The sequence below is a fragment of the Cuculus canorus genome, chromosome 13, assembly GCF_017976375.1.
Source record: "Cuculus canorus isolate bCucCan1 chromosome 13, bCucCan1.pri, whole genome shotgun sequence".
In the NCBI taxonomy this organism is placed as follows: Eukaryota; Metazoa; Chordata; class Aves; order Cuculiformes; family Cuculidae; genus Cuculus; species Cuculus canorus.
The window spans coordinates 16,312,501-16,339,876 of record NC_071413.1 but is presented as its reverse complement, the minus strand read 5'-3'; the positions used below and the strand labels follow the sequence as shown (position 1 = coordinate 16,339,876).

At 43.7% G+C, this 27,376-nt stretch overlaps 1 protein-coding gene across 3 annotated transcripts in view; it reads right to left on the bottom strand.

Moving 5' to 3' along the window:
* MAF (MAF bZIP transcription factor) overlaps positions 1 to 27,376 on the bottom strand; it is a 207,292-nt gene that overhangs the window by 170,006 nt on the left and 9,910 nt on the right. For all 3 annotated transcript variants that reach the window (XR_008452014.1, XM_054078627.1, XM_054078626.1), the window contains exon 2: positions 24,647 to 24,712. Coding sequence is in view for 2 of the 3 variants with exons in the window: in XM_054078627.1 (XP_053934602.1) it covers positions 24,679 to 24,712 (34 nt within the window). In the remaining variant the exon portion in view is untranslated. The remainder of the gene's footprint in view (positions 1 to 24,646; positions 24,713 to 27,376) is intronic.

The following is a 27,376-nucleotide window of genomic DNA, read 5'->3' as shown; positions in this document are numbered from 1 at the left end:
GAGGGGAGGGAGACAGGGAACAAAGCAAGAACTGTAGGGCTAGGTTGTAAATAAAAAGCAGAAAAAAATATGTTAAAAAATACAAGGCAATGCTATAAATCCCCCTCTCCTGTGTGAGTAAGGTTCTGTCTTACAGAGCTGGAGGGGCTGTGAGACTTCCCGTTACTTTATAGTCCGTGACGATCACCCTCTTACAGAGCCACAGTCTAACAAGCAAATGTCCCGACTCCCATGAAGCTGCTCGTAAAAAGATGCGCTGCATCCCCTTACCGTCCTCAGAATATGATAAGCAAAAAGAAAGGAATTTCCCCCCCCCCCCCAAACTCATTATTTTGCTAATTTTGTTTGAATTGTGGGTTGGGGCAGAGGGTGTTTGAAAATGGTGAGAAGGAGAGGGAGAGGAGGAGGGAGCTTTCCTGCTTGTTAATACACAGGCAAAATGATATGCACATATACAGCTCTGAAAGCTACCGCGGGGAGGGTAGGAACACAAAGGAGCCATTTATTGCCTGAAAACTGTCTCTGAACAAACCTATTGTGTTAAAGTAATACAAATTCACTACACCTTCCTGCCTCTTTTTCCATCTGGATCTGGGCTAACTTGGGTAAAGGACCCTGATGCCCAGCATAAGCCCTGCACCCTCAGACCCTGGTGGAGTTGTGGCTGCTCAGCATCTTTGGAAGCTCCCCTCTTAGGCCAAATGCCATGCTGATAACTCAGCGGTGAGGGAGAGGGAGAAGAGGGAGAGAAAATAACTTGGCCAAGAGACTCTTAAAAATCCATCAACTCATTGCTGGCCAGGCTGTGGGTTTATCTAGAGAGGTGATTTAAATCCAGGACCCAGAAGGAGGCATCTTTTGATGTAACATTTTGTTCTTTTCCTGAATACAAAGTTATTCCAGGCAATGCAGTTGGCCTGAAATAGTTATCAGTTACAAAACCAGGACTGCTCCTATCTCCCCTCCTTGTGCAATGCAAAGAAGATCCTCCCGCTGAGCTCCAAAGTAGAGGAAAAGCTATTAATTAAAAATAATTCTCCACGTTAAGGCTCGCTGCCTAAAGCTCAGTTAATATGAAGGAAATTCCAGCCGTTCACTCCCTGCTGCTGGAGCCCTTTCTTTCTCGATTTTGTTTTGCTAAGCTTTTTGAGAAGAAGGGAATATGGATATCTCCTCAATGTCTCCAGCCCCTTCCCTCTACTCCCTGACATTTAGTCTCTTCCTCACTTTGGGGAGGACCCAACCCATAAGACTGGATCCCCCAGAGTGGAGAGCAGGGTTATTGACCTTCCACCTTCTTCTCGAGCTGAAGCAAGGACAGGGGATGTCTCCTGACCTTCGTAACCAAGTGATTAGCACAAGTCAGAAGACACAGTAGGGTTGTCCCCTGCCCCCCGTCCAGCCCCCCGCTCCTGCTGAGCATTGAATCTCCACTTCTCAAAATATCTGCCCTCAATTTCCAAGACTTTTGCACACACTCCTCAGACAAGTTCAGGCATTGCCTCTTCCCAAGGAACCACTCACATCATGCAAACCCATATGTGCTTCTCTGGCTGGTGCTGGAGCCTCATAGATCTTCTTCCCCAAGACCTGGGATGCCATACCTGGACAATAACAGCAAATATAGGAAATGTATCTTTTTGCTCTGATTATTAATGGCAATGCATTTCATTGTGATGATGTTAAACATCAGCAAAAATTAACCACCACCTTAAAAAACCCTTCACATTTTAGTGAGTATTGTCATAGAATCATAGAATCATGGAATGGTTTGGGTTGGAAGGGACCTTAAAGCCCATCCAATTACAACACCCTGCCATGGGCAGGGACACCTCCCACTGGATCAGGTTGCTCCAAGCCCCATCCAGCCTGGCCTTGAACCCCTCCAGGGATGGGGCAGCCACCACTGCTCTGGGCAACCTGGGCCAGGGCCTCGCCACTCTCACAGGAAAACATTTCTTTCTAAAGTCTTATCGTCCTATCCCTGCACTCTCTGATCAAGAGCCCCCCTCCAGGTTTCCTGGAGCCCTTCAGTACTGGAAGCTGTTCTAAAGTCTCCCCGCAGCCCTCTCCAGGCTGAACAACCCCAACTCTCTCGCCTGTCCTCATATGGGAGTTGCTTCATCCCTCGGATCATCTTCATGGCCTCCTCTGGACTCACTCCAACAGATCCCTGTCCTTCCTGTGCTTGGGAAATGCTGAAGAAGTACAAAAATGGAAACCTGAAGAAACCAAGAAACTAATCAAACTTCAAACCCATTCCTTTCTGTACTGGAGAAGGGTTGGAAATACGTGTTTCCCTATGCCTAAATACTAAGAAACTGCAGCAAAAAAGCCGATTTCAACAATGACAATATTACCACAGTTCTTGCCATTACGATACCTCAGATCATTTGTAACTGGTACATTTTGCACTCTTATTTTCTTAACACCTGCATACAGTTAAAAAAATCCACTTTATTACCACAATTCATGCATCATGCAGGGATATTCCCGTGACCGGACCCCAAAAGCTTGTTTTACTAAATTCTAACTTCTACCGTTTCAAACCCCATCACGCTGAAAGTTGATGTACATGCTGTCAGAACAAAAGCCTTAGCTTTTCAGTGTGTGGATTTTAAAGCCATTACTTTCATTTTTCAAACAGCAACAAAAAAGAATCAAAAATACCTTCAGAAAGTTTTATGATTCCAAATTTCTTTTTGAAGTTCTTTCAGCCTCAAATAGGTTCAGTTGGAGCAGCACGTCCTGTGTTTTCAGGCAGTAATTTTTTAGCACAGATTTTTAAGTGTGCTTTTCTAAATATTCTTCTGTAGTGCCATAAAGGTTAGGAGAGAACAGTCACAGAGACAGTATGTGATGCGGAAAAATACTACCTACACCACCGTGAATTTACATATATCTGTAAAATGTGCTATGCCAAAAAGGATTCCACTGGGACAGTGGTAATTAACAGGTACAGCCAAATAACCTTTTAATTCTTGACCGTTAGTCTTACTAAGATGTGAATTTAGATCCTGATTCATTAAGGTGTTAAAGTCCAGAGCTGAGTCTCACTGAAATCGCAGAGGCTGGAGATCTATGGAGGTTTTTATTTACATGGGGATGTTGGTTCACAAAAGCAGCAGAGCGAGCACTGAGAAAAGCGAGTCACCCATCATAGCCCCGTTTTCTTTCAAAGCCCTCACTGCACCACGGTGCTAACATACATCCAGCAAGCTCAGATGAATGCTTTCCTGTAGGAATTTCTGTAGGACTCGAGTGTTAATTACCTGGAGTTGACCATGATTCTCCATTCACTGGTGATGCAGGGTTTACACTGAATATTCACCTCCAAGCTAAGCTAAGAAGGAAAGTGGTGCCTATATGTCCTAGCCAAAACATAGCAACCGATCTCTGCTGATTTTCAGCAGTGGGGATGCTGTAGGTCATGACGCTGATTCCTTATGTTACTAATGCCTCTTCCCCTTTTGCAGAGAAAGAGAGGCACTGGCACAGGTTGCCCAGGACAGTGGTGGCTGCCCCATCCCTAGAAGTGTTCAGGGCCAGGATGGATGGGGCTTTGAGCAACCTGATCTGGTGGGAGGTGTCCCTGCCGATGGCAGAGAGTTGGAACTGGATGGGCTTTGAAATCCCTTCAAACCATTCCATGATTCTGTGATAATTACTAGTACATAAATCCATTATAAATACTGCTTAGCTTCAACAGAAGCACTCAAACCTATCTTTCAGCAAGTCTTGTGAATCACACTCTTGATTTTTTAAGTTCTCATCCTTCCCTTCAAGCTGGCTGTTTACCTAGCCTGCACTCACACACATTCACATCGAGTGGCTCAGTGAGTAATCCAGGTTGTTCCGTGGGCCATGTCAAGTCATCAGCAAAACGTGAATGTGAGCTCTTTAGAACCAAAAACCACAAGATGTTTCACTCGTGCTGCACAAGCAGCCCTCCTCCCAAATCCTAGCTGCAAGATGCGGTGTTCTCTGTGAGCAGAGTCACAGACAGGCACACAGCTTCCTCCTCACTTGTCCGTCGTGGGAAGCTCATCCCAAACGCCTGCAAAAGGAATTGCTGAACACAACACCACTGCCTGTATTGCAATAAATACAAATCAAACATCACTTTTGGTGTAAAAGCTACCAATTGAGAACTTCACTTCCATGCAAGGCAGCTTTCCATTTCCTACAATGATCTTAACTTCTAATTTTTCCCCCTGTCTCTGCGATTACTTTTTAAGCTCCTCTATTTCACATCATCAACCCTACTTGTAAGCCTGCAGGTCACCTAGATGCCATCTGTTGAAAAACTGAGTGATGGAAAGTCTGAATAATCCACTGAGTCAGGGTTATAGGTGCTACATTTTGACATATTCAGAGGCGTAAAGCTGAGGGAATGGATTAACAATTACTTTACCCAAAACTAAACCAGTTGTTCTTGATAGGCCTGGCCACAGACTGAAGCGAGTTCTATAAATACCTTGGTTTAGTTTGGACTAATTCAAACAAACTGGGTATGCAAATATTCAGCATTCCAACGGCAAGATGCTTTCTCTGATATCTCTTGCTTTAGCGTGTCAATCTGAAACCCTGATTGCTTTTCTCACACTTCCTTGGATGAAAGGACATAAACAGCTATGAAAACCAGTTCTTTAATATGCTACTCTTCAATTCAATTCAAACATACACTTATTGCAAAAAGAACAACATGAACTGAGGTGAAAAAAATCAGAACGAAGAGCACCATAATGTAATAGCAAACGCAAAGCAATTCGTGGATCTTAGAGGATTCACATAAAGAGCAATTTTTCTACTATAAAGCAAAAAAGAGATGAGGGGGAGGAACACATATTGCCAGAAGTTGGGGATAACTTACGAAGGACTAGTTTTCAACTTAAATACTGCATTTTTGCAAGCTTTTTAAACCCAATGCTAATAATTCCTATTTGGTGCAATGGAAAGCCTATCTGTAATATCACAGAGGACAAAAAAGTCCTAAATCTTATTGGCTTGGATTCTTTGACCTCAACAAGTTTTGTCTGAAAACATTTGTTACAGGATGAGAATCTTTGTGAGAATGCTAATGAAGTTCTTAAGGGGTTAATGATGCCTAACTGATTGGCAGTAAAACCCAGATTTCAATTGGTACAGTGACAGAGAAACTCTGCCACCAGGAGTACACGACCATGCCCACATTATTACAGGACAATTTAGGTCATCTTATTTTAAATTTCATGGCTTTGTAACACAGATGTAAATCAAAGTCAGTGAGGCAAATGATGATTTTTCCATAGTGAGATTTTTATAGTCTTCATCTTGAAAATATGCTTTGGGCTCAAGCTGTCTATCAAACCCCTTGGAATTATCCGAAGGAGTTTGGGCTGCTGCTAGTGTGCAATTAGAAAACAAAAGCAGAAAGCTTTCAAAACAAGGCATGTCTCATCACTTTTAAAATCTCATCTATTCTAGCGAGTATAGTTTTTAAAAGAGTTGGAATCACTGAGCTATTCAGGTCCAATACCATGCGAACGTCACAATGGAGAGATCTCGAACTGAAACCTTAGGCACGCTGGAGACTGAAGCGAATACTGCATAGGACTCAGAACTCTGTGAGAAACATGTGTGTTTGCTTTGTGTGCGCACCCAGAGGCACGTGTGAGTACACCTGCACAAATAATTTGTTATTGAAGAAGTTCAAGTATTTAATTGCATGATTGTAGCGTGCAGATTCAGCCACAGCCAAGCAATTCCTTACTTAAATAAACACTCCATGAATTTGACGCATTGATTGCTTGTTTTTTCAGACTTGATTTATCCATCACTTTCCTTTCCAGATATGATTTATTGGCCAATTCCTTTTCAAGATTTGATGTATTGGCTATCTTCTTTTCAAACTTTGATTAAAGCACATTGCATAAGTCCTTTTGGATCTGTTTCTAAATATTACACGTGTATCTAGTATGTATGTTTAAAATCTAGATTCCCAGGCTTTCTTTATTAATAATTCATCTCTTTCTATCTTGGAGTAGTCCTTGTTATACACGAGTGTAATCTGAATTAGATGAAACAAGCAATTACAGTGGACATAAAATACAGTAAGTGTAGTTTTACAATAAATTGCACTCTATGAAGCTTTAAAGAGAGTCTGGAGATTTATTAAGAAGCATGAACACAAAACAGGTAAAATTTGAGTTGTAGCTTCAACCTTTTATACTCCAGAATTACAGGCTGCAAAAGCAAACAAAAGGGACCTGGCGTGGTGCTGTTCCTATTGCCCCAGAGACACCAGCAAGGGAATCTCAGTGTGAGGCACAGGGCTTTGCTTGCTGGGTTAAAGGGTACTTTGGGGAAACGGGACATGAGCAGAGTCCCAAGAAGGGTCCTCTGCTCCCAGCTCTACACCCACTCAAGCCAGATCAAAGTGCGTCCTTTCAGCAGGACGAGAACTGAATGAAGTTACAGACTCCACAGTGAAAGCAACGTCAGGAGAGAGGTGAGCCCTAGCTTACTGGCTGAGCTCCAGCGGAGGTAATAAAATTCTGCCTAGCTAAACTCTCTCTACACCCTCTACAAGATACAGGGATGTTATCTACATCCTAATCTGCCCCAGACTGCGGGCAGCGTTGTTTCATACAGCCAGACAGCTGCTTTGGTCCACTGGTGCATGAAAGGAGCCGTATCCATCCATCTCCAATCTGCCTCGCAGGAGTGTTTTGAGGGCTAATTAATAAATATTTGGGAAGATGAAAGGCACCCAGGAAGTGTGAGGCATTATTATTTCACACTTACCTCTAAGCAGATCTCTAAATAAACCGTATGACCTGGGAATTCAAACAGTTACAGGAATATATTTTAGCATTAGCCTCCCAAACGGTTCACCAAACAGAAAAGTCCTATCCTCTCCAAGGCTGAGCACCTCCCAGGAGGAGCTGAGCACCAAAGCTCCCACTGAATCCAAGAGAAATCCGGAGTGCTTCTCATGCAGCAGGAGATACTCAGCTACTCGAAAAACAAGGTTGCCTTTGAGGAAAAGTCATTTGAGTTTTAATGCACCTCTTCTCTGGTTTTGGCAACAGCTCAGGACAACTGCCAATAAAGCCCAGAGAAGCTTTTTCACTGTGTTTAGTGAGAGTTTGTTTTGATCCTAAAAAAGGAGAAACAGAATGAGCAGCGTGCAGTGGACAGCAGCTGGCTCTGAGGTCTTTACACAGCTCCCCTTGATCCACACAATGAGCCTTAAAAGTAAAGAGCACAGAGATGCAGAGGAATATGACGTGGAGATGCAAGGGTCAGAGCAGAGGGTGTGTCCCTGCCTCTGGCCCTGCAAAATTAATAAGATAATAACAATAAAAATGGCAATAAGAAGTACAAAATTGGCAGCTGTTGCTACAACAATTTGCTGTTAATCAAATGCCAGCAGGGATGCTCTGATGAAGCCATGGGGACCATGAGGATGTAGAGCCATTGCCAAAGCTTAGAGGTCTCTGCTCGATTTGAAGGGAGACCTCAGTGCTTCTGACTGCACAATTCAGGGAAAGCTTCCCGAGGAGAAACCTCTCAGAGGCCATTTCACAGCAGGAACAATTGGGCTTCTGGCTGCAGGCAGAAGACAGAGCTCTCATTAAGGTCAACCTATGCTGCACTTGCAGCTCGTCTCTGTTTATCATCAATACAATGAAGGAAGTCGGCCCTGTATGGCCTGACCCCCTTGGTTTCTACCTGGCCTCTAAAAACCACCGTGACACCTAGAAAAATAAATAAAAAGTTCGAATTTTAAATGAGCTTCCTTAAAAATTCTGGCCTCAGTGCTGCCAAGGTCCTGGTGGAAGAAGCAAGACGCCATAGGAGGAGTAGCTGAAGCCACTTGGTCTGTTCAGCTTGGAGAAGAAGAGACTGAGGGGAGACCTCATTGTGGTCTGCAGCTTCCTCACAAGGTCAGCAGGTACTGATCTCTTCTCTGTGATGACCAGCGATAGGACCTGAGGGAATGGCAGGAAGATGCCAGGGGAGGGTTATGCTGGACATTAGGAAGGTGGTGGAGCACTGGAACAGCTCCCCAGGGAAGCTGTCACAGCCTGACAATATTCCAGAAGCATTTGGACAAGGTCCTCAGCCACATAGTGTGAAGTTGGAGTTGTCCTGTGCAGGAACAGGAGCTGGACTCAATGATCTTTGTGGGTCCTTCCAACTCAGGACATTCTATGATGCTATGATTTGAAGCTGCCAGGATGTCCCTGGCAGGAGCAGCATCACTGTTTTGTAGCTGCACGGGGCCCTCCTGGCAGTGGGCTTCTTCACTGTGCCGACTGCTGATCAGTGGGAGTCAGAGCTGCCCAGGAAGCTCTTTTCCTACAGAGATGCCTCTGCACATTGCTTTTGGATAGACATTGCTTGGATATCATGAGCCCGAATATGGTGACATCAGTTGCAAGCAAAGTATCTATACAAAGCCCACTGAAACTATGGAAAGGAGGGATTAAGGAGGAACCCCTACATCCAGACACTGTCACCTCTGTTCTGCATGACAACTCATGAGAAATATACCCCAGGAAGCTGCTTCGTGGCTGGATGACTCATCTGCCTCCTCTATTGAGTGCAACATCATTTTATGTGGGCAAGAAGAAAGTGGAGAAAATCATTTAAAATTATACCTTCCCATATTCAGTCTTTAAGCTACAAAAATTCTTGGGACAGACTAAATGTTACTTTTTTTTTTTTGTCACCCAAAATCTCATTAGGGCTTTTTTATTTTTTTCCATATGGTGATAAAATTACAACATTATTCAACCTTCGGGGAAAACAGAGATTTCAGAGTGGGTCAATGAGTCTATGTACTTGACTGTATTAAAACACAACGCAGCATCACAGAAGAATGCAAAGAATATCTCAGCCCTTTTCTAGAAGAATTAGCAAAGGACAAGTTGCCTGCTCCCCAGAGCCAGGTACCTTGAATTTGGTGAGACCTAATTATTCATTTCCCATAAAGCATAGCAGTCCATTTCCTGGCTCCAGAGAGATTCGGGTGAGGGCAAACCACTCCTACCAAAGCTCTTGAATGTGAAGAGTCACAGGAAGACACTGTAAGAAAAAAGGCAGACCTACACCTCAAAAGATGGTGTCCATAGCCATACGTACGAAAGCAGGCAAATCTCAAAGGTTGGGATAGTCTGAGTAGCAAAGGCCTCTGGACTTCCACTCACCTGTGTTTTATATGTCTAAAATGATCTGAGCTCTCTAATTTTGTTGTGCATCCAGTAATGACTTCCTGCCCTCCTCAGCCCCTCCAAAAGTCTGTGCTATGCTGTCCAAGACAAACCACCTTCTTCAGAGGAGATAGGAAAAGATTTCTGCCCCAAGTGACTAACATCCAGCCCCCTCTTACTTTCCCAGAAGAGCTTTCCCTTCTCCTTTCCGCTATGCCAGCATTTCCCACGCAGCGCAAATCCACATGCGAATAATTCACACAGCAGGGAGCCAATTCTCACACCGTGAAATGCCAGATCCTCCAGAACACTTAAAACAAACACTTACACTCTGCATCCTGCACTTGTTGAAAAGTAAAATGGGTCTAATACCTTGTTTTTCATCTGTTGGCTTCTCTCTGAGACGACGTTTCAAGACAAACAGGTTGAGCATGGGTAAAATGTGGAAGTGGTTTCAGTGAGGTTTGATACAACCTAGTTCCCACCACGGTGTGGAAAGCATCCCTCTCCTTCTGAGGTGTTTGTTGGTGGTGTGGGTGGCTCAGAGAGAAGACGGGAATCTCATTTGTGCTGACTGGGCTTCCAAGAAGTGGCTCACCACTACTCTGTAACAGCTTACGGTGCTTCTAGCAACACCATACAGCATCAAAGCCACCGACTGTAACAGCTCCCGTGTCAATGGGGCTCGGAGCACGCTGCCACAAAAACCAGAAGATCACCCTTTCCAAAAATGGACAAAGCTTACTGTCTCATTTGAAAAAACAAATCGAAACAAAACAAAACATCCCACAACAACGAAAAACCCCAAGCCCCAACATTACAGCTGTTGGCTCTCCTTCTGTTCACCTCTTGCTGTACACAGGGCATTTACATCTCCAGGAAAACAAGGAACAGATGTTGGCTGATTGAAAAAGTTGAGCCTTCCATTGTTTTATTGACTTGTCACCACTGAGAAATTTGCTTTAATTTACTTTAAAAGTAAATTACTTGATCTTCATAAAACTGGTTGCAAGTCACAGTTCTTAATGAGGACGTTAAACAAGGATTCTGTTTAACAACCAGAGGCACTGATTCCAAACGCAATGCCTATTTGGACAGACACATCTATCTTCTCTTTTGAAACATGCTGGTTTATTTTCAAGATGTTCAACATACACAGGGGAAAAAAGAAGCCTTTGAGTCCTTGAAAGCTGATACAAAAGCTTTAGTCTTCTTTTTTTCCCCTTCATGATACTTGATTGTACGAGATTGCACCAAGTAGCTTCCTTTATCTATGTTTTTCCAAAGAAGTAATTCATATCTAGAGATCTTTTGAACCCCAGTGGCCTCAAGACAGCTTACATCGTAACTTGAGGAAAAGCGAAAGAAGAAAAAATGTTCCAAGAGTCCAGGGACTTAAGATCTGGTGAAGACTCTCAACCTTTGGAAAACAAGCTACCTGCTTTTGCCAGTCTGGGCTGCAAGCCTTGACCTTTTTGAGTGACTGAACACAGTTGCCCAGACCCCAACCCCAGCTCCAGTATTACCAGCCCAAATTAAGCAACACTTCGATGACTGTGAAGGGGTATGGTGTTACCTGGATTCTGGAATGTGTGAGGTCTTTCAACCACCTCACAACCACCACAGGGGATCACTTCCCACTGTATCAATCAAGAATACACCCATTAAAACATGAAATCTTTGATGTTGGAGGTCTAAGGAGATGAGAGAAGAAGCTATAGACTTACTGAAGAGATAATACAGGTTTTTCAAAGACTAGAGAAGAAACTGTCATCTTTACCACCTTCACGTGTCCTTACTACAAAAGTCTCTCTGGAGCTCCTAATCCAAATGTGTTGGTGTCCATGTCCCTGGAGTTTGGGTACAACAGGCTTCAGTGGATGTCTGAGCGACTCATCATCTGTCCCCAGTCTTTCTTTATACTGCAAAATTCATACAACTATGCAAGAAATTTTGCCTGTACCTTTTTGGAAGCAATTTGCAACTTGCAACCTACAGTTGTTACACCATCTTGCGAGTTAGAAGAGTTCTCTACCAACTGAACTGTCCCTATTTTCTGTCTTTGTCCAAAATTTTGTGCAGAAGACATGGAAATGGACAAAACAATGATGGACCAAGAGATATAATGATGCCTGAGTGCTCTCTGCTGCTGCCAAGCTGCTGATGCTGCTCTGAAGAAGAGGCTGAGGACTATGTTGGTGGGCAGGAACCTTGGAAAAGGGCGAGAGAAAAAAAACCATGGGCATGGGAGCTGCCCTGGCACCAACACTCCCTGTTATTGTCCTGCACTGGTACCTTCTCATGGAAGGAAGAACCATGGCCCAAATGGACATCTGTGCACCTGGGTACATGATCTCTTTTCACACCATGACCTCCATAGGTTGTATGTTTTCACAAGTGTAACCCTTGCCACAGCACTCAGGCAGAACATGCAGGAAGGACTTCTAGTACAGAGGTACAATGCCCTTGCAGGCATGTTCATGGAGAAGGGAAAGGATACAGAAAGAAAGAACCAACATCTATGTCAGACAACAGAGTTGGAGTGGAGGCAGGGCAGCAGGTAATGTCCACATGGCCATGAAATCCTCGCTCAGGAACAGCAATAATGCTGGAGTACCAATTTCCCTGTGATCCTCAGAAAGTGGCTCTAATAACTCCCAACCACTTCTTCCCACAGCTCCCTGGGAGTCGCTCACCCAGGCACACACAATCCCTCAGCAAACTCAGGCAGCCTGAGAAAAGCTGAGCCCAAGGTGTTAACGGCTCTGATATAATGCAGTTAATTTAATTGGTTTGTCCATCCTGGATATTTGAAAAGTCCCTTTTAAATGTTATAACTTTTTTTTTAAACAACTGAGTTATTATTTTCTCCTGAACTCCATTTCCATTTTAATGCTGATGTTCACTTTCTTTTGCAAATTGAGTGAAGGTAAAACTCTCCCAATGATAAACCCTCCTTTGAAACAACTGATTTCCTTTTGGTGCTGTCTCAAACAGATAGAGCTGTAATGGCCAAAATAAATTTTATCCCAGAAATGCAAAAAGCTAGAAGTTATCCTTAACGTATAAACCTTCCTTAAGAGAGACAAAATGACGGCAGCCGTAGCACCGTGACAGTCACAGTTGTTTAGATTTATTAAGCAATGGTAATCAGGCTAGAAAATAAATTCACTGTAGTAATGCATTTATCACTTTGCAGAGAGAAATGAACTACTGAAAGGAAGACAATCCATTTTTCTCTCTCTTCTTCCCTATGGTGAGAACTGGTCCCTAACTCCATTCTTTAGAGAAGGAAGCAAATATTTTCACTTCTGCTGCCACAGCTCTGAGCTGAGCCAATGGCTCAGCAAGGTCACTCTCATTTCACTTCCTATGGAACTGAGCCCCACAAATATTTCTCAATAAGATCTTCCTTTAAAGCTTGAAAATACTTCAGCTAAAACGTCTGCTTGACTTGGGAGCTGTGTTCCCTACTTCTGCGCACACTTCCATCGTGTACAGAGAGTTTATACTTTTGGATAAGACAACTTTCTAAGCAGGATCTTTCTAAGGATCTGTGACTGAGATGGACCACTGAAGGAATACAGATGTCCAAAAGGGTTTTTAAGGAAATTGAATGCTATACAATGCAAATTAGAGGTCGAGCATCAGATAAAGCAAGAAACATTGTGTCTCGTATAACTGTGTCACAAAAGGATATTTTTATCTTCCCTTCTCAAAGGTTTAAGGGTGTGAATGCCCCACTCATTACCCTCCATCAGGGATAAATTTCATCCATTATCCATAAAAGCTGTCACCACCCACCTTCAGGACTGGTACCTGGTCTGGTATGGGTGAGGTGGTAGCATGTGTGACTGAGTCCCTGTTGGCACCTTCCAACTCAACGTTTGGCTAAGATTGAAATCAGGAAAACAGAATCCTGCAAAACTTCCACATCCCAGAGATGCTCCCTGGAATTCCACATTGCTGATTAATCCCACTGTGGGGCAATTGGTACCAGCATGTCCTGAAAGACAAATCCCTGCAGAGTATTTTTCTGCAAACAAGTATTTTTGGTTTGCTCCAGGACATCTCCCCCTCTCACCTCCCCCAACCTCCCAGGAAAGACACCAGAGGACAAAGAGAAAAACAGAATTAGCAGGCTTTGCTTCCCCTCATTTTTCCAAGAAGCAAAGAGAATGTTCATGCAAAGAGCCCTAATGCCTTTTCCAGTCTTTCAGAAAGTGACATAGAGTAAAAAAGCAAAGCCCAGATCTGTGCAGATGGCTGAAAAACCCTCTTTGGTCCACTTTCATTGTTGGCATTTGGAGAAAACTTCTGCCTGCCAGGAGGGAAAAGCTGCATTTACCCAAAACTGCGACAAAGCTGGAAGCCTTTGAAACACCACAGCCAAGAGGCAACATCAGCAAAGGGAAAGGCAGAGTGGGGTTGGCAGTAGCTCCTTGGCTGCTATTGCAATGAATGAAACTAGCGTGATAATATCTGCATGTAGCCCCTTGAAGGGACATCTCAAAGTGTTACCCGCAGCTGCAGAGGTTGCAGCCTATCTCCCATTCTTACTTTTATATATAAAATTTTCATAGATTAATGGAATGATTTGGGCTGGAAGGGCCCTCAAAGCCCATCCATTTCCAACCCCCTGCCATGGGCAGGGACACCTCCCACTGGATCAGGGTGCTCAAAGCCCCATCCAACCTGGCCTGGAATATAAAATGTTAAAACATGTTTCCCAATGCCTGTTAGTAAACTCTGGCTGCATGCTGCACTACATTCCTCCTGGGTCAATCTATGGGGAGGCTGCAGTTAACTCACCCAGGTAAAGAAATTCTTCCTACCCTCCATCCGCAGAAGAAATATTATCAGAGTAAGAATTAAATTGTTCCCCTTTCAGATGCTGTAAAGCCTCCAGGCAGCATCCTCACAGCCCTTTTCAACACAGGTAAATTGAATTCCAGCAAGTTTACTGTACATGGACTCTTCAGACAAGATATTAAATAGCAGAGTCATGACCATCACCTATGAAGAAAGACTGAAAGCCGTGGAGTTGTTTAGTCTGGAGAACAGGAGGCTGCCAGAGCCATAACAACAGCCTTCAAATATGCAAAGGGTCAGTGCAAAGAAAACAGGAATGGGCTGTCCTCGGTGGCTGCGGGGACTAGGATAGAAGGGAACTGTGCCAAGGGAGCCAAGAAGAAAAGCTTTTGAGAAGGAGTGGTGGTGAAGGTCTGCCAGGGAGGCTCCTGGGGGGTGTCACGCTCTCCATGGGGGCCTTTAACAACTGGTTATGCAAATATCTGTCAGGCATAACACAGATCCACCTGACCCAGCCTCCTGGCACAGGGCTGGATTACATCCCTCCTGAGATTTCCTGCAACACTACTGCATTTCTGGTTTTACCAAGGGTCCTTCTCCCCAGTGCCCAAGCTTTCGCCTTATCTATTCAGCGCGGGCACATCCCACCACCCAGTTATATGGTTTGGGATGTGCCCACGTAAATGAACGGGCTTGTGTCTGCAAGGGCTGCAACGCTCGGCTCTGCCACCGAATTCTTATGGAAATCAGTAAATGCATGGGAAGGTGGTTGGTGTAAGTATGTAAGAATTTGGCCCCGAGTTTGAGGATTGCTTTGAGACAAATTGTGCTAAAAAGACGTAAATAATTCTAAAATTTTGGGTGGCTTTGCCTGGCATTTTCAAGGGTAAAATTTTGGGTGGCTTTCTGCTGAACAGGGCACACGCTCAACCTCCCTGCATCCAGCCAGGCTCTTCTTGGTGGGGACAGGGTGGGCATGGGACAGGGCAGCAGGCATCCAGGTCCTTTCACCGCTTACCCCCTGAACTGAGCAGGCGGGTAAGGAAGAGATGCTGGCTGCATCCCTATGACTGTTTGGGAAGATGTGGAACAACCCCACAGAAGCCACAGGGAGGGATCAGACTGGCAGCAAACAGATCTGCTCCCCTACCCCAGTGCCCATGAGCATCGCAGGGGGGACTGGCCTCGGGCAGAGCTAAACCCTGGCACTACAGAAGGAACAGCCTTGCTAAAGCAAGCTCCTAAATTCACTCAAGTCTGCCAAGCCCCTCAAAACCAGGAACGTGGGCCATCAAGTCAGGATGTGGTGCTAAGGAGCAGCGAATTCCAGCTGGGCGATGTGGCAGCCCACCCTCCCACAGGCACTTTGCTGGGGGGAGCAGAGGCTCTTGGGTTCGCCTCCCTTGAATTAAATTCCATTTGAAAATGCATAAAGCTTCCCTAACTGCAAAACCAATCCCTTTAAGAAAAATGTAAAAAAAAATAAAAAAAATTGAAAAAAAATGAAACCCATGCCTCTCTTTCCTGCCCTATCCACCGTGGTAACCCAGGATCCAAAACTTTTCGGTGCATCCTCTCACCAAAGTGGAGTATTTATTTTGCAAATTCAATTAACTGTCTTGATTGCAGACTGGGAAAACTAAACGTATGGAATAAATTGTAAGAAACGCTTAAATGGATGATCTGCCAGGAAATAATCCTCGCACTTCAGCTGAAAAGCAGGAGGCGGTTGGACTGATGGCTGATTTAACACCACCCATTTAGTTTACCTGTGATAATGCGTTATTTAAACTCCAGACCTTATATTAAGTACAATTTGGGCTCAACCTTTCATTGGGAAATAATTGCAAAACTTGAAGGTTTTTGACTTTTTTCTTTTTTTTAAAAAAGGATTTAATTAAAAGAACAAGATGAAATAAATATTTTAGGCAACCAGCAACAAAATGGGAAAATACCATGTGTTTGGAGTTTTAGTGCCCTCCGAGTGCTGGAATTTATTTGCAGCAAGCAGAAAATAGACAGCAAGCATAAAAATTCAGCAGATTCCCGCTAGTAAAATTATTTATCAAGCTAACAAGGGAGGAACCCTTCTAGTAGCAACAAGCCAGCAAGGAAAAGATGTGCCTTTATATTTTACCTTTGGGTTAGCACACCAGTAAAAATGCCAACTGACAAGCACTTCACATAAACATTTCTTTCTAAATGAGCTGCCTTGTTAGAAAAAAAAAAATCCAAGCAAAGCAGCGCTACAGTCAACAGACAGAAAAACCCCGGCTGAATGCTACACTGCTCCGTATCACTGAAAAATATAAATAAAGACATAAAAGTAATGTTGATGCATAAACGACTTTAATAAATTAACACTTCATTTTGCATTTAAAATAACAGTTTGGGCTATAAATCTATCTTAGCTTCAATTCTAGTAAGAAAGAATATATCCCAGTTATCTATTATTTAGATCTTTCTTACCTCTGGAACTAAATGTACACCAAAAAAAAAAGAGTGTGTGTACATATATTCTCTGTGCTGTTGTTTGCTGTGTTGCTCCAGCCCCATTGCAATATTTATTGCATATTTATTTTACGACTGAAGCCCTGAAGTCAGTTTTACAGTTTAGTTTAACGACACCAAACTTTGATTATAAATTATAAGTGGCTTTATTGCAGCCTGAAGAGGCAAAAAATTGGGAGACACTTGATTGCCTGATCCCAATTAAATGTTAAAGAAATAGTAAAGCGTCAGGCAGGCACTGGAGCTGGAAGAACTGCAAATTGCTGCTGCCGGCGGTGCAGCAGGCTCTGCCCTCCGAGCGCTTCTTTGCTAGAAAGAGCATTTGACAATTGTCAGCAAGCTTTAAAATAAACCCAACCTAAACAAAAGAAAACAACAACAACAAAAAAAAATTCCCAAGGATCTTTCTCAAGCGTTATTATTTCCATGGCAGAAAAAAAAAACCCAGCTCATGGGAGGGTAGGGGCAAAGCCAGACTCAGCGTTTTAGCTGATTTAGTAACTCAGGAAGGAAAACCTGCCACAGTTGTTGACAAAGAGGGGGGAAAAAAGGGAAGTTTTACACTAAACTGAGCGGTCAAAGGGATGCACAGGTCGGAGTAACATTTCTGACTGCTCTCAGATGATTATCTGGCTGCTTATTATAAGCCAGACCTTGTAGTACTCGTGTAAAACTCCAAAGGTAGGCAAGAAAATGTGGAAAGGTAGAGGGAAAAAAACCAAATAACTGAAAAAAAAAAAATAAGAAATAACTGAAAAAAAAAACTGAAAAAAAAAAAGTCTTCTTTGTGCTTGTGCTCCCCTCAAAGCCTGGCATTCGTCCGGCCTCTGCAGCATCTCCCACCCCAGCCCCAGCCCCAGGGCTGCTGCTCCAGCCCACCCGTGCACTGCTGGGGGAGAAAGGCTCCAGCTCTGACATTCCCACCCAAGGGCCCGATCCTGCATTCTTCTCACACCCATAAGTCCTGCAAGAACAATGGGAGTTTTGGGTGCATGGGAGATGCTGAAGCGAGTTGGCATTTGTTAACTGCTGAGGGATGACATGAATATGAATATTTGTCTGTAGGGGACAAACACTTTCGAGCACATTATGGGCAAAACAGCGGCAGTAATAAAAAAAAAGGTAGAGAGAAACATCATTGATGTAAACCATGAAATAAATAATATATCTCAACTTTTATGTTCCTTGCCTTTGATCTGGGTACAGCTGACATGAAGTCCAGGAACCGATACCTTTTCAGCTGAGAAGACACAAGATGTCAAGTTATACTTTTCAGTGCAAGGCCAATACGTGAAAGCAAAGCGAAAGGAGCTGAAGAAGTGAGTATAACAGAAAACACATTGATTATCTCTTATCATTCGGAAAGCAATCGACAGGAGTTTCCATGGAAGCTGAGTGGTTAATACAATGCTGTCTTTTCTTCGCTGCTCTCTCCTTATTAGAATATAATTTGGGTCCAAGTGATAGAGAAAAAGATTGTTACTGCACATGGCAGGGGAGAGATGCAGACACAGCCAACGCAGAGTGAGGTCTAAGACATACATAAGCCTCTATTACTCACTCCTTGCTCCCTGCCTGCTTCTCGTTCGACTGTCATAAAGCTGTTTGGAAGTGCACCTAAAAACATCCACTAAAGGCATTACACTAAAACTCCACCGGATCCTGCCCAGATGACACAGGGGCACGCTGGAGTGTTCCATGGAGAGCAGGAAAGCAGCTCCGACTGGCTTTGGTGGGACTGACAAATTCGGTCTGCTATTTCTTGTTTGGTTTTCGCTGGTCCAAGCACAGAGCCCCCCCATCAGCTGCCCCGACGCTCCCGACCAATGGCATCAGGGAGTCAGGAGCAGCATTTGGCCCTAGGTGTCTACACAGAAGTCGAAATAGGGTAAGTGGCTTGTTCCCATCCACACTTACAGCTGTTGTGGTCTAAAACAACAGCCAGAAAAATCACAGGCACGGAGGAGAAATGCCACAAGTGACTTTCTCCTCCTTAAAACACGCATCCTTTCCCACGGACCCAGCCCTCCCCGTGGGAGACATTGGGTACAGCCACCACATGCTCCTCTCCTTCCCAGCCTGGCCTCATTAATCATTCCTATGGCTTCACACCCTCTTTCCTTAATTTAGCGTTGGCCTTCATCTCGGTGAGTCCAGCAGGCTGGCTGGGGAGCCCGGCGCGGGGATGTCAATACCGCAGCACAATGCCGCGCACAACACCGAGCCGGCTATTTAATTACCTATCACCGCTAACAAAAGCTCTCCTTATTTTGATTAACTTTGAGGGAATGAGGTTCCCCACCATCAGAGTGTGTTTAAATAATTACACAGTACAGACTAACACGCCTGGAAACACTAAAAGAGGGGGAGTAGGGAGCAGGGAAGAGAAGAAAGGGAAGGCAGAAGCTCAGCAGTACTTCCCAATTTAAACTAGGAATGACCTCCGGGTCAATTTTTCAGAGTATCTCAGATCAATTCAATTCTCACCTCCACTGCCTACCTGCTAGCAAATGAACTTACTGTGCCTTCCCATAGACAGAAATGACTAAAAGGGAATCACATTTAGCTGCATCTGAATAACCACGGTTATTAGGTGGTGCATGCAGAGGAAAAATTACCATTTCCCTTCTCCTTCTCCTCCTTGCAATTGTCATTCTCACCTCACTGGTGATTAAGATGTAGGATGCTCTCACAGATTGTTAATTAGGTGTTAATATCTGCAAGGGGCCACAGCAAGCTCCTACACCTGAGGTCATTTCTCAGAAGTCAGGCTGTCTCCGGTGACAGTACCTGTAATTCCCAGAGCTAGTTTGATTCCCACTCAACAGCTGGAGCTAGTGTTTCTTTCATGTCTAGTTTCATTTCCTATCTGAAATTATATGAGTGCTAATATCTTTATTATCTTTCCCATAGAAGCGCAATGCCGGAGCACCTCACAGCATGTTGTTCATAGGCGTTCTTTTTTTTTTTTCTCCCCCCACGGCATTTTCAAAACATTTCAAGTCCAAATCTTTACAGTTAGCGAATTTACAGCTGAGGATCCCATTATGGATCGGGAGGGGTAGGAGGCAGGAGGAAAACAATAATAACCTGGGGAGGGAAGGAAAGGAAAGCTGCACAACTGCTGAATGATAATGGCTCGAACCTTGGGAAATAAAGGTAATGGCAGGAAGGGGAGGAATTACAAGGACAGTGTGACCTCTACGTGTCTTGCAGGTGCACACGAGTTGTTCCACGTATGTGTGCTCATATAGGTATTAAGGACACATTGGATTTAAGAGAGAGAGGGGGAACATAACCGAGCCATAGGTTTGCTCACATCTTGGCTCACTCAAAACCAGGGTAAAGCTACGTTATGTGTGATTCAGAACATCCCCAGCTCCCAGAGCACCCCATCCTTGTACTTGTGCCCTGGTACGCTCAGAAGACTGAATTCTCATCCCAGCAGAAACGGCGTACAAGACGCTGGCAACACGAATAATTCCTCTTCCTGGGGTACGAACCGAGGTGAGCGACAAGCACTTCAATCCACCAGCTTTCATTAAAGGGCTTCAAGGAACATTATAGCTATTTCTTAACTCCCACAAAAGCCTAGAAGGTAAGAATTAATTATCTAGGTTTATAACTGTGTAAACTGAGATATAAAGAGATCAACGGTAACAGACCTTTAGAAGAAACCTAAGATAACAAGTTTAAAGTGCTTCAGTATTTTGCTGAATCTCGAATCAAATAACTGGGTCAAAGTCTCACAAGTGAGTCGGACTGCAACTCCCAGCACCAGCTCCTTCCCTCTCTAAACATCAGCACTATGTGTAGAAACCTGAAAAGTAATTCTGTATGCGGCACAAATTAGAAACCCCAGAAGAGATGGTAAAAATATTTCAATTTTTTTAGCCCTTAACTTAAAATCCACCATTAGAACTAAACAACCGCAAAAGCCACAGCACTGGGAAACATTTTAGAACTTATTCTGAACACAGGGAAAATGATTACATTCACTTTGCTGGGAATTTTGGGGAAGTAAAAGCTGTCATGTACGGCAGAGACTTCGCTCAGAAAGGCTCAATATGTTTTCATATTTCACATTCATAGGAACGAGCTAGAAAGGCATTTGAGACAGAGCAAAGCTGTGCTTTTTAAAATGCTTGAGAACATTTTCTTTTTACCTATGTAAACTGACCTGTAAATTGTACAAAATACTTTTGGGGACAGAAAAAAAAGGGGAGAGAGGTTACTGTCCTCTTTTTTATCAAGAATAACACATTGCATCCCATTTGAATTAAAAGATTCTCATTTAGACTTAATCCAGCACATCTGCTTGAAAATATATACAAGGCTCCCATTGACTGCAACGGGAAAGTCGCCAATAATATTTCATGGAAGTTATCTTGATATCAGCTTCAGAAAATAAGACATTTTAAAGGGAACACTAATTCAACAATGGGAAGTTAAAAATAACTCACTCATACACTAAGAAATCTGATTGTTTTCATCTTTCTTCACTTTAATTTTCAACTTTATCAGATGTGTGGTCTGAGAATAAACCGTAGGTGATGAAGTCAAGTTTACGGTGAAGCCGAACGGTTTGACACCACAGGCTGTTGCCATGAAAAGAAAAACGATGTCATGAACAACAACCAGACTTGATTGCACATCAAAAATACACACGAACAGTATCAGGATGCAAAAGGTCTCGCAGAAAACACAAATCTCTTTTAAAAATGCATGTGCAACCGCAGGAATAGCAGTGAAAAGTAAGTAAATGTATACTTTAAGAGTGCCCTGATTTCCCCTGTGTGAAAGGTCTTAGAGGTAAACAGGAAAGGGAACAGAAAATATATTTCTGTTCTTTACTGCTCCTTGTTCTCCCCTTAGTTTTAGGACTCATCCATACGGGGAAATTATGTAGTAAACTATGCCACAGCACAGTAAGAGTGGATTTTCCTGGTTAATTTATTTTATTTTGAAAGCAGCTTAAGCTGTAAGGGGGTGGGTGGAGGTGGAAATCCACCCTCACTCCTGAATAAGAACATCCATCCAGGGAATTCACAGCCCAGCTACTGCGCTGTGAGTTCAGACGGTGCTTTTTATTGGTACGATACCCCCTTCTCCCAGCCATTCCCTTTGTGGTGAAAGTGTAGGACCCAGGAATGCCACAGGGACTTCCCTAACGCCAGGAGCCCACCTGGGCCCCTTTCCCTCACCGGAGATGCAGGGAGGATGCAGTTTAGATCCCAGCGTCCACCACTGCCCCATCCTGCCCTTGGAACTCTGCAAAAGTCCTTCAGGGCCTCTTTGGAAACTGAAACATTGTTACACACAGTGATAAAACACAAGGTTTTTCCCCTTACACAGAGAAAGCCTCGGTTCGTTTTTTATGTCAGAATCAAATTCTGCTTTCCAGCGTCATCACACTAATCAGGACATGGGGAGAATCACAGAAGGGTTTGGGTTGGAAGGGACCTTTGCAGGTCATCCAGTCCAACCCCCCTACAGGAGCAGGGACATATTTAACCAGATCAGGTTTCTCAGAGCCCCATCCAACCTGACCTTGAATGTTTCCAGAGATGGAGACTCTCCCACCTCCCTGGGCAACCTGTGCCAGTGCCTCACCACCCTCACCGTAAAAAAATTCTTCCTTACATGCAGTGTAAATCTCCCCTCACTTAGTTAAAAACCATTGTTCCTTGTCCTGTCACAATAGGCCTTGCTAAAAAGTCCCTCCCCAGCTTTCCTGGAGCCCCTTTCGGTGCTGGAAGGCTGCTATAAGGTCCACCCGCAGCCTTCTCTTCTCCAGGCTGAACCCCACCTCTATAATAATTAGAGGGATTTTTTTTTGTTCTTATTGGTTCTATGATATGGGAAGGTGGAAAAGCTCTTCTGCACCAAACAAAATACACTACAGTAGGGAAAAATATGCCTGGGGTTATGTACATATTGCGAGGGATGTTCACCAGAGCTGCTGGTGAGGAGATGGAAAAGGCCCTTGCAAAAAAAAGTTGCCTTGTAAAATACCACAAAGTACCCTTGGAGGTATTCTATGGGATAGCTGCTAATTTTGTTATTGGTATAACAGTGTGTATCATAAACACTAATGTTGTCCTACAGTGCTTACTCTGAAAACTGCTGGCACTGACCCTGGGCTGGAGCGACACCACTGACTGAGCTCCGTAATCCTGCCCCACCAGAAACAGGGTGGTGAGAACCTCTGAACCAGCAACTGCCAGCTATTCCAGTCACACTCATAGGAAGAATTGCCTTGAAACACTAAAAGTGTGCCAGAAATAACATAATTCCTTCAAAGGAGTCAAATTGGGAAGTTGGACCATGGAGACCACTGCCCACTGCCAGAAATGCATGGTCCTGAATTCCCTCGACCAGCCCACCTCCATGAATACCAAGTAAGCACTTCTCCAGAGAGTGCAGGGTACTGGAGTTTTCATATCTAAGCTTATTATTCCTAATATCACAGAGACACTTCCCTGAATTGTCCTTCTCCTTCCCAAATTCCCCATCTGACCAGATGTCTTTCTCTCTCTCGCTTTCACCTGTCAATCACATTCACAGCTGAAATTTGATTTCTCTCCCAACAGTAACCTTAGATGAAATATTACCATAGGGGTCAGAGCTGCCTGAACCTTGCCATAAAGTTCGTTAACTCTTCCAAGACCCGAGAGTTATTTGCTTAAAAGTAATGGAGTTTGCTGTCAGGTTTTTTTTAGTTTTGTTTTTTTTTCTATGATATGGGAAAGTGTAACCACAAAATATTAAGAAGTAGGCACAAGGAATAGTCCCAGAGAGCAAGGTAAGCAAGTCTTGAGATCACAACTGTCCATCGGGGGAAAAGCTTTGGCTTTTTTATTATACGGATAACAAGAATGTTCTGTATATAAATCTAATAGTCACATGTATAAATTGCAGGAACCATAGAAGTTTTCCTGTGGGATTATTGAAATTATAACTGTTTCACTAGGAACGAGGTGATGGAAGATGTGCCGGACCTTTGCAATGAAAATACGCACTTAATGTATTCACTTCAGCTGAATCACGACTTAGCTCTGCTCCTGCAAAAAGAACACTTCACTCCAAGCTCTCACAAAACCCAAGCAGTCTGGTTTCCCTCTCATTGACAAGGGTGGAACACAGGAGGAAAAAATGCGTTGTGGGCAGAACCCCTCCCCTGGGCAATGCAAGAGGAGCATCAGGCTCAAAACGAAACCCACTTCGGGTACTCCTGGCGAATCCTATTCCTGCAGCACAGACACAAACACAAACTACTCTCGCAGCTATTTCATGCAGAGTCCAGAGCACTATTTACATCTTCCCCACCCTCACACAGATTTGAAATAAATAAATAAAAATAATAATAATAATAATAATAATAATAATAATAATAATAATAATAATAATATAAAGCTTAATTCCACAAGCAAATAAACCAGAATTGATTTACAATAGCTCACGACTTGGCCACAGTGCAGTGGGCTGCACGGCAGCCCATGGTCTGAGCTAAAGGAGGAGGAGGGTTCGTAACAAAATGTACACAGGAATCTCTGTCATCGCAACCTTGGTGCTCATTGAAGCCACTTAGTATTTTTTGTAGTCGAGGTCAATAAAAATCAGATTCCATGGCAAAAAAAGGCCCCTGAGTGAGTCGCACAGGGGAAGAGAGGAGAGTTGAACTCCCCCATTTTCATTAGCAGCGCAGTTTTCTGTCAGTGTTGACAGACTGCAAGAACAGGAATTTCCAGAGGAAAGCAAGGCTGTGAATTAAACTCCATTGTAATTTGTAAGTACGGGAGTGGTCTAACCCAGACTCATGATTTCCATCATGAGCTGAGGGGATCTTCAGCAGACCCATCTGTAATCCCCACAGCTGATGTCAGGATGTGAGCATTTAAAGACAGAGAATGAAAACATTTGCAAAGGATTACACTGAGTAGTGGGACACCCGTACATAGCTCCGTCATTGTAAGTGCTTCTTGCGAGCACCTGAAAGCCACCCTCACCTGAGTGCCGAGGACGCTGCCGCGCCAGGGCTGGACCGCGGGGCACTGGCTGTGCAGGAAAATCCCCCCCCAACCGTGAAATGTGTCAGATTGCAAAAGAAAATGAAAACATACCTTTTCTTTTTGATCTCAGGTAACGGGGATTTTCACATCACTGTTGTAGATGATTCTCTCGGGTACCTAAATTAGTAAATATATTAAAATAAACCATTATTAAAAGGAATTTTTAACATTGTAAAGCATGTTGTCGTGCCACTATAGAATCCTAACATTTACAAGCCTCTCACGCTGTTTATTAACAGTCAGTGAGTGAAGAAGAGATTATCACAACTTGAAGTGAAACATTTCTAGCTCGCACATTTAGTCTTTACTTCACACAAATAACAGGAGACTTACGGACAAATTACCTTGAAAACATATATTTTGCCTCACCAGTGAATGTCAGCTCCTAAGACCTGAAAGCATGCAGCTTCCTGTATTTCCTTCTTAATGATTGTTATTAGCTGCACTAATGTAATTGGCAAAATACTAATCAATTTTTGTACACACTCCATTATTTCCTGGCCAGTAGTTTAATAACAGAAGCAGCACTGTCGTTTCTCCCCGTGGTTCCTCCCACTGTATAAATTCAGCCTGTCAACATGTATTTAAAATCTAATTTTAAAAAAAAAATCAGCACAGAGAGAATCTTTGCACAATCAGTGAGATCAGTCAGTGAGTCACTCTGTGTTTCTTAAATACGGATATTTCGTTGTCCCTTACAGTTCACTTTCTCTCTCCGAGTGTGCATTCCCAGCCACATTTATATATTTTCTGTAAACCGCCTGCAGGAATGCTGCAGCTCCAACCGTTTCTTGTAACCGTAGAGCATAATCAGAGCAAGGAGAAACTCCAAGTCTGATCGGTTTGAGCACAAAAAAAAAGCAAGACAAACTATAGGCTCTTTTTCAGCATTTTGATTCCAAAATAGCTCTGCCACCTTGAAAAGCGCATTCGGTGCCAGCTGAAAGGTCCCTCTCCCCCACCCCAACCTAAGCTGAGGAAGGTCCACACCTGCCCTAAGCAACCTTCCCTTTTGTTTGTTTCCTTTTGGGGGGGCTTTTTGCTTGTTTGGTTAGGTTTTTTTTTTCTTTTTCGAGAAAGGGGATGGTGCTGCCTTAAATGCAATCCTTGGCACATGGCCCGGGATCTCTTACAGCAAAGGGCGCCAGTAGACCTTTGGGTCTACCATTCTCCTCAAGATGCCCTCCGCTCTCACGCCAACCGCGGGATCCTTCCTGTTATGAACACACAGGGCTGGGAGGAAGGGGGACTCCAGCCGCACACTTGAGAGCATCCAGAAAGCGATGTGGTCAGCCTGCTCTTAGCAAGCACAGCCTTTGCCACCTCTTCTCCAAAGCCACCATCGTTCAGCCACAGCACAGGAGACCCAAACCAGGATGGCACCGACCTGCTCTCACCATCAAGGTGTGTTGATTCATTTAGCAGCTGTTTAACTATCAGCTTATTAATAAGGGCAGAGTCAAAGAAAGTACAACAGCGTGAAGGCAGCCACAGACACGGAGCAAATTTATTAATTCAAGAAGGCTGATCACTCCCCTTCATTTTCTCTGACTGAGTTGGTGCAAGAGAGTTCTACTTCAATAAGTTTTCTACTCTAATCTGTGCTATTTTAAAAGGATTTCACGATAAAGGAAGCTGAAAGACTGTGCACAGTCTGGAGACCGTATCTGGTGTGACATGACTACAGTATTTTAACCATATTTAATTTTACAGCATTCCCTCCTCGACAGCGACTTTGCAGGAGGAAACCCTACAGAAAGGAAAATCTGTTCATCCCACACCACAAAACACTGCATCGCCGTGCAGGCTCCAGCAGCAATTCCTACATATTAAAATGCCTTCGTCAGGGAATGGGGAAACTCTTGGTGGGGAGGAAGAGAAAGAAAAAGTACTGGATCTGTTTGGTTCAGTTTCGGGCTCATTTTCGGTGTCACCAAGGCTTCACTGCAACGGCTCGGAGCGCTGGAAGAGCAGGGGCTGCCTGCAGTGGAGAACACCACGCCTTTAGAAGCCAAGCCCAACAAATGCAAATCACTTTATTCATTTTAGTGTCAGAGAGCCCACCATCGTGGCCTTGGCAAGAACTTTTTTTGCTTCAAAATCAGAGAAGTGGAGTTCAGGCCGCAGTGAAGTGTATCTATAGACTGCTTTCTTATAGCAAAGGGCTTTAAGCTCAACCGCGTAACACGCTCTGAGATACATCCACATATATTTGGGAAACTCAGACTCTGAAAGTGCTGTTCTCTGCACTGCAGATTGTTTAAAAGCCATGAAATGTAAATCCTGCTCCCCCCCACCCCTCGCTCCTGCAGAGATTTCGGGGCCCCGTCCAATATGTCATGTAAAGAGCTCCCTTTGGTTGCAGTGGGGTTCAGATCAGTCTGCGTGAGCACAGGTGGAAAGGGAGGGAAAAGGAAGGAAAGGGGAAGAACAATAAGAAGAAAAGAGAAAGGAAAGGAAAGGAAAGGAAAGGAAAGGAAAGGAAAGGAAAGGAAAGGAAAGGAAAGGAAAGGAAAGGAAAGGAAAGGAAAGGAAAGGAAAGGAAAGGAAAGGAAAGGAAAGGAAAGGAAAGGAGAAAGAAGGAAAGAAAAGAAAAGAAAAGAAAAAAGAAAAGAAAAGAAAAGAAAAGAAAAGAAAAGAAAAGAAAAGAAAAGAAAAGAAAAGAAAAGAAAAGAAAAGAAAGAAAGAAAAGAAAAGAAAAGAAAAGAAAAGAAAAGAAAAGAAAAGAAAAGAAAAGAAAAGAAAAGAAAAGAAAAGAAAAGAAAAGAAAAGAAAAGAAAA